The sequence below is a fragment of the Aptenodytes forsteri genome, unplaced genomic scaffold, assembly GCF_000699145.1.
Source record: "Aptenodytes forsteri isolate BGI_AS27 unplaced genomic scaffold, ASM69914v1 Scaffold15, whole genome shotgun sequence".
In the NCBI taxonomy this organism is placed as follows: Eukaryota; Metazoa; Chordata; class Aves; order Sphenisciformes; family Spheniscidae; genus Aptenodytes; species Aptenodytes forsteri.
Genome location: NW_008795129.1, coordinates 5,453,520 through 5,462,918, shown reverse-complemented (window position 1 = coordinate 5,462,918; position 9,399 = coordinate 5,453,520). Strand labels below are relative to the sequence as shown.

Below are 9,399 nucleotides of genomic sequence, written 5' to 3'. Positions count from 1 at the left end.
TCAAAGCTGACTTGGCTAGAAATGGAATGTAGTTTCCTGACAGATCTTCTTACAAAGAAGCTGTAAATCCTTTGTAATGGCCAACAAGAAAGAGCCTCCTTTTTTCAATGAAGATAATATGGGACCGTTTCACTACAAGCTTCCTTTTTATGAAACCATGGAGCTCTTCATTGAAACGCTCACAGGAACATGCTTTGAACTGCGCGTTTCCCCCTTTGAAACAGTTATTTCTGTGAAAGCTAAAATTCAAAGACTGGAAGGTACTGTTCTCTCTTATTTCAGTGTAAGCTTTATTGCTTTAGAGGAAGTCTTGTCTTACAAATTATAATTGCTAAAATCAAACCAGTTAATTTAAATGACTTGTTCAGTAATATGTATAAGCTAGGCGCGCAGTTTATGGCTTAGGTTCAGTTGGAATTGGGTTGTTTTTCTGTTCTTTCCTTTTCCTGTCAGTTCATAGCTTAGGCTTCACTGGAATTGGTATTTTTGCTCTTTTTTTTATATCATTATTAAAATAAATTTTAAAAATCTATGGTAAATCATTAATTGTTTTGATATTATATGGGATATAGTATTTTTGGTGTTGAAAGGATTCTCTGACATAAGTTGTTTGTTAACTAGCAAGGTTAGAAGCTTGAGTCTGGCAGTATGTCTATATTGCAACTGTCTGAGCATACTTTAAACTAGGTGCTATGGCTGTTGCTGCTTAGGTTAGGCAGTTTATGGTTTATGATACTGCAGTCACAAGAGCAACTGCAGTGCAGGCAAACCCCAAAGACAGCTTGAAGTTACTGATTCGTATTTTGTTTAGGTGAGTGATCTTTTGCTAGTAGAGGTCTGGCTGAGCAATACTTTGTCTTAAAAGTGATGAACTTGGTATGTCTTGCAAAGTGAAAACCTCCTTTGAGTTATGAGGCCAGTCCTGGTCCTCATGGAAGGAGAAAAGATGTAGGTTAGTCCTCTCTCACCCCTTTCGCTCTACGATGAGAATGATCCTGTGTGAAAGAATGTGATTTGAAATACGTATATATACATACTTTAGCTACTTTGCAGCATTGCATCTTCTTTCTCGCTTTGGAGGAGTTAAAAGAACTGTGTAGCTGCACAAACTGAGAGTACTGGAGTTGCAAATTTTAAGAAAAGGGATCCTGTCTTTCCCCAGTGTACCTGTACATGTTTTTCATGCTTCTGTCTGTGTGGAACCGACCCTGTGGGAGATGTAATATGATGCTTTGGACTTGAATCTAAGGTACTCTCCTCCTCTTAAAGAAATCTGCGCTAATGGACGTAAGAAAAAGTAGCTGGCACAAGTCTTTAAAACACAGAAGCATTGCAACAATAGGGGTGACTTTTTGCTAGTAAGGTCACTTAGTAGAAGCTCCACCATGCAGATAACTAGGGTTTACATCAGTGTAGCTACATTAGTGCAGCTACGTGGTTATGCTTTTGCTTCCTGTGGATGGGGCCATAATTAATCACAAGTCAGAGAACGTGTTGAGATGCTCCTGGAGGCTAGAGGTAAAACAAGAAAAGGAAAGGTTTTTTCTTCATGATTGAATATAGGCGTAGGAGAGATGCAAGCAGATATATGATAGAATGCTAACTAAGAGTGAATTAAAAGGGAGCATAGGCAATAGAGTACAGGAGAAGGCGGGCTATCTGGACAGTATAGATGAAGGAGTGAGTTTTAAGGATGCACTAAGAGACCAGTGGGAGATGTGTGGAAGAGGAATTTGAATTTCTTGTAGTCCAAAACAGGAGGTTGCGAATAGATATATTGAATTATACCTACAGCTTATTATTGTAGGCTGAGTGTGCCTAGCTTACAAAAGTATCATAATTTCTTATTAGAAGAACAGCTCAGTAATAAAGTTATAATATTGCTTATGCAGAATTTTGTTCACATGTTGTAGTTCATAGAATGATAAGGTAATTAATGGCCGAGGTGCCTGCTGTATAGACTTAATTATTATCATTGAATTGTTGGAAGTCAGTTGAAATACCTTGATACTCCAGAACAGAGTTAAAATATCTGTAATGTCCTGATTAATATGATTTATGGGATGCAGAGTGAAAACAGATTGATCAGCTATGTATGAAGGGGATGGACACACAATGACAAATTAATTTTATGTTGCATTTGGGGTTGCTATTGCATGTAAAAAAATAATAACTTTTCAGTGGCAAAGTTCCTATTATAGCGCACAAGTTCAAGCAATGAATCACCCAGGTGGAGTGAAAATCCTAAAGTAATTTTGCTGTTGTGATTTAGCATGGGAAGCAAAAAGCTTACATCTGTTCCTGTTTCTGCTGCTGTTATGACACGATACAGTAACAAAAAGTGAAACTCGTGGGGTGTGAACTACTTTAATTTAAGCTGCACTTCTGGCTGGAGAATGCCTCCTGCACTGCTGGGAGACTATATAGGGTCCCTAGTATGTGTATTTTCTCCGTGGACTCATTTGGGTGTTGAGGATGATGGTATGTAAGCACACAAAAAGACAAGTTTTGGGAAAATGATCTGAGACCTGAGATCTCCAAGAACAAAATCTAGAATCGTATGAGAAGTTAACATATTTGTTCAAATGTCACCAATGCCTCCAATTGTAAGAGGCTAATAATAAAACTGAATCAAGATGAACTGATCTTTGTCAACAACTGGAATATCAATAGCTGTAGACTGTCTGCACTGTAATAAGAAAGGATAATGTGGATGGCATGTTAGGAATTTTGTATACTTCTGATACTGTTTGTCATTCTTGGTGCCTTTTTAATGATCTAATGTGGAAAGGGTTTGTTTAGACAGCTGTAGTAGACATCGGTACCTTACTAAGATAGAGCTCCAGAGCTCCAGCTTTCTGTTTCCAGTTGGGTTTAGTCAGTAAAGAATATGGGTAAAAAATTATTAATGGGTTCTAATGCATCTGAAATTTCAGTGCAAGTCTACTTGTAAATTGAAGTTAAAGATGATCTGATGTGTGTTTGGATCAGGTCCAGGGATTTGTCCTCAAATACATTCCATGCGAAGTAAGCACTTGGTATCCAGAAATTTAGATTTGTTATAATGTTGACCTTTGGAGCCACCTAGGATAAATTGCTCCTAGTCTCAGATTCACTGAATGAGCCCTTTAAAATGGTACACTGGAGAAGTAATAGCTCCCTTTGTCTCTACTGGTGGCATAAAAGCTAGAATACACACAGCCAGCAGCATAGCATAGTGTTGCCAGCAGTGCTGACTACTCCATGGGTTTTACTTGTTGATGATTATTTGTATTTGAAAGCAGGATCATGTGTTGATGGACATGGTTAGGATGGTACCTGAGTATCAAGGTGACATGAAAGACTGAGCTTTAACACATGAATGGTACTTAAAAATAGCAGGATTTCATTGAAAAAGGAAATAGCTTTTTTTTTTTTTTAAATAAATCTGGTAAGATCTCTTCTTACTTCCTCCATTGCAAAAGTCTTGGTAGCTGCTGGGCTGGACAAAGTTTAGTATTGTTCATTTGGAAACACCAATTATAATATTGAATTTTATAGAAGGAACATTCAGATAGAGTATTCCTATAGTGGTTAATTCTTTCATCTGTTAAAGAACCATAGATAATACCTGTAAACATGTTTGCTCAGTAAGATAGGATTGCGGCTCAAGGGAGGAGGTGGGGTTTGGGATTTGGTGTTGGTATTATTATTATTAACTTGTGGGAATTAATTTGCATTCTACAGTATGGAGTGTTAAGGCCTTCATTTACGTAGCTTGCTTTAAAATGAGAAAAAAACCCAACTCAGTCATGGTTTGCTCAGTGACTGCTTGCAACTGAATTTTATGATTTGCGTATGTGAAACATCTGCCTTTTTAGATGAAAATTTAGGTATTCTCTTGTTCTTGTATTATTGTAAAGGGGAAAAACAACTAGCTTTCAGAGTACATCTTAATTTGGAGTGCTTGTGTTGCAGCGAATGACAGATGCAAGAATAATTTTTTTGCTGTACATGTGTGTACTCTCAGTTCATCATGAGAGTTGTTATTTTGCTTTGGTCTTTTTGCTGTTGTCATTTTGCTGCCTACGTACAGCAGCTTCACCTTAAGTGAAAGGAACTGGATGAATATCAAGCAGACTTCTTCTGGATGTTGTATTTCTTTCAATATTCTGTGAATGCAGAGTATGTCATAACGATACTTATTACTACTTGCATTAAAGAAAATACCTATGCTTCTGTCAGGACTGGAGTAAGTGGATTACACAAGTGTAAAGAGTTTTTAACAGAACCAATCTTGCTTTTCTTCTGTCTGCTACTTTTCCTCTATGTCTCCTGTTTGCTTTGTCATTTGCCTGTTTACTGTGCTGGCAAAGACTTTGATGAAGTTCATGAAGCTTTTTTTAAGCTTATGCCTTGTCTGAGCTGGGAAAATATTTCTGCAAATGCAAGCCTGTGCCCAGATCAGACGGTTAGAGCAGCATCTGGAAGGTGTAAATAAGGTCACCTCGGTCAGGAAATTTTGTGGGCCTGCATTCGGTTACTGGTGACTCGCTGTTGCTACAGTCTCCTCTTTGTCAGTCGCTAGGATAAAGAGTAGGTCAGTACTGACCACTGTTTACACTAACGAAGCTTACTATCCTGCAGATGAAAGCTGGGGGGTTTGACAGTTATGAAAACGGTCCTGCTGCTGTAAGCTGTGAACCTTTGCACCTCTTCCCTAGTGTAGCTAGTTTGTGGGGGAAAATAAGACTGTCAGCCCAGCCTCTCTGTAAGCAGGAACAAAAAGTAAATGTTTAAGAAACTCTCCAGCAATTTCAATATTGGATGAAAGATAAGTACGCTGTTTGAACTTTGACTTTGAAATGTTTGTGGTATTTTTGAACATAGTAACCTTCTACCTACAACATAAAATCAAGTTTGTTCTGAAATCTACAGGAGGTTTTTTCTGGGTCAGACTTGACCACATCAGTTTCTCTAGTGAGCATACATAGCATGCCAGAAGAAAGAGTAAAGGAGTGAAGCTTAAGGGTGTATCTGATACGCTGATTCAGAGACAGGATAGAGTACCTACTTCTCTCCTCCCCCCATTTTAGTAGGTCAGATTGTCAGCACATCTGCAGCCATTTCAATAGGCAGTCTGCAGACTCTTCTGTCCTCCTGTAGCATCGCCTGGCTAGTCCACTTCCATTTGAGTGTTGAGATTTAGCTTATTGCCCTACTTTCCTCTCTTCTCGATACCGATTTAGAGCAGGCCAGTGATACAGTAACATGCTGCTTAGGGAGAGGGGATAGTGGATGGGTATCTTGCAGTTCTCATTATTGTTGCCAATTTTGCATGCTGATCTCATGTGCAAATGTCTCCTCAAGAAAGCCTTATTATAATCCAGAAAAGGGACAGCTGATGCATATTTTCCTGCACCTGAACCTATAAAGCACATACCATTTCCTCTGTGTATAAATATAGAATTCTTAGAAAGCAGCATAAAAGGGAATTAGTAATAGACTTGTCTGTTTCCCATTACAGCAGAGTATAGTCTTTTCATCTGTTCATTTCATCAAAAATACATTGTCACTGTTAAATGAAGAAAAACACGTTTCACTGCAGCACTGCCAGCTGCAAGCCAGCCTTTTTAACAAATACTCTCTCAGTTTATCAAAGTAATTGGAAATTGCTCCTTGGAGGCTGCTGAAACCATAACAAATGCAGACAGTAATGACTGTTTGTAATCAGAAGACTGCAAAACAACACAGAAAAGGACTTCACTGTAGACTCGCTGGCAGTTGCCAGCTTGTTCTTGTTTTGCTTATGCTGCGGACTTGAAACGTAACCAATAACCAGTTATTAAATAGCTGGCAGGGTAGTAGCAATTATGTTAGTCTACTATATGAACATATTCCCCTCATAAATGTCTTGTGGACTTCAGAGGATACAAGACTCATGTTAAATGCCATCCAAGTGAAGTAAAGTTGTGTTGGTCGTTCATAAAAGAGAAGATCTAGATGTGAGCTGTGGTGAGAAAAGGAAATTGTTGTCTTCTCTAAAAGTCCTCCAAAGTGCACTTCCCTCTTCTGCATGGGGATGTCCACTTAGCATGTCTCCTACTTGCCAGTTGAATCTGCTTGGACTTTCACCAGAATCTGGCCCCCTTTTCTTCCTTGCTGGTGATGGGTGTTGGTAGCTTTGTGCCCTTCTTCCAGCTAGGAACAGGCAACTTAACTGACCTTTTTCCACAGCTTGCTAAGCACTCTTGCAAGCCTTGGGAAGCCGAGATGTTTTTGGAAACTACCGGGAAGACTCTGATCTTTGTGTTCTCCTCTTGCCAGATGTATTTTGGGAAGTCTTCCTGTGTAGCGTTGCTACTTGCATCTCCTTTTCAAGTATCTGAACATGCAGTGAATAAAAGTATAAGATAAGGTTACTTGTCTTTCCAACCTTTTGGAAAATGTATTTATAGCTTTTGTTTCTTAGTCTGAAGAGTAGTGTTTAGACCTTTTTGAAAAAGTAGTTCTTGGGCTCTATAGATTTTCATTTTAATTACAATTTGTTAGGAGTGCACAGTGAGATCTTAATTACCTGGATTTCACTAGACAAATTGAACAACAGTACTTTTTGATGCTGAAGGGAAGATTTTTTTTTTTTAAGGCAAAAGAGACAACTATTCATCTTCCTATTAGCCTTAATTTTTTTTTTTTTTGGTGATCTGAGATGTCTCATCCTTTTATAACTATCCTGGTTTGTACTCTATCCAAAATTTGGACAGTGGTAGCATTCTAGTAAAAATGTGTGAAGACCTCAGGTTCTACCAGCTTATGCTTATTATCTTTAATGCGTATTACATCTGCATCTAAATGACTTGACTATGCAGGCAAAAAGAAACAAAGTTAATCGTTGTGTAGAATACGGATTTTTAATAAGGAATAAATATTCAGTATGCTTGCTTCCTTTTAACAAAAAATAGTTAGCCAAATCTGTCCCAGAACTTGAGTTGAAAATGAGTGTTACTGGATATAAGTAATAAAATGTTCTGATGGCCTAAAAGAACACCCACAACAAAATAAAAGTGTTTGTAGTACGAAGTTTGACTAACTGCTACGGTACTATATTGTACATGTGAACTTTCAGGTTCCAAAATAAGCAGTGATAAAAACAACAGTTGTCACCACTGTAATAGAGCTGTCACCAGTTACCTTAATGCAACCTTGTCTTTACTGCGAGTAATACAGAATATCAGTCTGTGCTTAAATTATTTAGCAGTTCTGTAGTTAGAAGTTTTATCCTGTTTTTTCTGTCAGTAGACGTAAAGCTCTGAGGTACAGGTAACAGGGAAAAAAACCTCCCTCATCTGATGACTGGAAGAGAGTAAGTATTCAATAAGCCTGAAGCCACTGAATACTTCTGCAGACCCCTTATTGAGCCAAAAGATTGAACTCCGAGTGTGAGCACAAGCCTGCTGAAAACCTTAACTTTGTTCTTAATAACTATTTGGGAGGCTGGATATCATGACTGAAGGCTGCTCAAGTGCCTGTCCTTGTCCTGCTTCCTTTCTTCTTTGCCTGTGATCCTCTTTCTCGCCTCTCCTCCGTTACCCCCACATTCTTCAAAAGCAAAACTCCCCAAAAGCCCTCCCACCAATACTCTTTTGTTTGTTTGTTTGTTTTGTTTAGGTATTCCTGTCTCTCAGCAGCACTTAATTTGGAATAATACGGAGCTGAAGGATGACTATTGTTTGAATGATTATAAGTAAGTATAGAATAAAATTGCAATGAATGTTTCTAAATTATTGTTAGCATAAGCAAATACAAAAATTTATTTATTGTTATTTACAGCATTTCGGAAGGCTGCACTCTGAAGTTAGTTCTGGCTATGCGAGGTGGACCTATTAACACTAGAAGAGGTAAGTGTTAACTCAGTTAAAAAATAATGGTTTTCATACAACATCTTATAACTGTAAACAGGTTTTCTTAGCTAAGCATTTTAGATGCGCAGACTTCAGTTCCAAATTAATTGGAAAAATACTTAACAAAAACGGAGGGATTTTCTTCCATCTTTTCTTCTTTAGCATACCAAGTGCACCATCCTTTTCATTTTGTTTACCCTTAGTTTAACAAGTATCTTTGTTTGTATAGAACCATCAAGTCTTAAAATCAGCAATTCTTCACCTGCAGAAAAAATGATACTGTAATGTCATTATACATAGAGTTTTTAAAATCTGGTTAGTAAGAATCGGGCATTGGTTCAGTCTGATGATAAACTTGGTTATGTGGATCATCTATAAGGAATTAAAATGGAGAAATCGCCTTGATAATTTTCACTTGGAAAACACTCAGCATATCTTCTAGGTTGGGAATTCCCATTGTAAACTGAGCTGAGCTCTCAAAGGTGATCAAAACAGTAATAATAATAATATGGTTTTATTCTGTTTTTTCTCTTTGTAGTTCCTGTGGAAGACCCTATCAGGGAAATGGCTGAATACATGGATCCCAGTAGAGATGAGATCTGGGAGAAAGGGCCATCCAACAAACAAGTTACCTTCTTAGTATATCGAGAAGGAGATCAGTTGAATTTCTTCCGTGTGGTAGATCGGGGAGATGGCACTTTAACGCCGTTATCTGAATCTTTGAGGTAAAGTTGGTTTTAATCTTTATATTATTCTTCAGAAGGAGGATGCTGTATAATTTTCAGCTTTATTTGTTGACTTTGTCAAAAGAATATCTGGAACATACCTGGAATATTGCAAGAACTGTGCCCCAAGGGCTACTAAAATGGTGTAGCTGGGTGGCCTAACAATACAGTAGTACTTTGTGGTCAGTGGTCATGCTGACAGTCGTCTGTCACTCTGTGTGTGTCAATAGAGTGAGATAAAGCTGACCTCATGCTTGAGGCAATTCTCAACATTCCAGCCCTTTCTAAAAGGGAACATTTCACAGGAGGGTCAATTTGGCAATAAAGATATTAAAAACTTTTGTTAAGTACTTTCTCTTTGATCTTAAGGCATTTGTTTAGTTTTATAAACATTTCTCTGTTCACAGCATAAACTTTTGTATGGATATGACTTGACCAAATGATTATTCAGGAAGATAGTAGATTAGCAGTGCAAAATCCTGAGAGGGTTTGTCTGAAGTTTCAGAGAAACTGTGGGGGGTTTTGGTTTTGGTTTGGGGGTTCGTTTTGGTTTGGTTTGGTTTTGGTTTGGGTTTGGGTTTTTGTGTTTGTTTGGTTTCAGCAGGGATAGAGTTAATTTCCTTCCTAGTAGCTGGTACAGTGCTGTGTTTTGGATTTAGGACCAGAACAAAGTTGATAACGCACCGATGTTTCAGTTGTTGCTAGGTAGTGCTTACACTAGTCAAGGACTTTTCAGCTTCCCATGCTCTACCGACTGAGAAGGCTGGAGGTGCACAAGAAGCTGGGAGGGGGTG

The 9,399-nt window shown here is 38.2% G+C and overlaps 1 protein-coding gene across 2 annotated transcripts in view; it reads left to right on the top strand.

Moving 5' to 3' along the window:
- Nucleotides 1-9,399, top strand: part of ZFAND4 (zinc finger AN1-type containing 4) — a 21,608-nt gene continuing 12,209 nt past the window's right edge. For both annotated transcript variants that reach the window (XM_009277724.2, XM_009277723.2), the window contains exons 1-4: nt 1-260; nt 7,648-7,723; nt 7,810-7,877; nt 8,419-8,605. In XM_009277724.2, the coding sequence (XP_009275999.1) occupies nt 77-260; nt 7,648-7,723; nt 7,810-7,877; nt 8,419-8,605 (515 nt within the window). In that variant the 5' untranslated portion in view covers nt 1-76. The remainder of the gene's footprint in view (nt 261-7,647; nt 7,724-7,809; nt 7,878-8,418; nt 8,606-9,399) is intronic.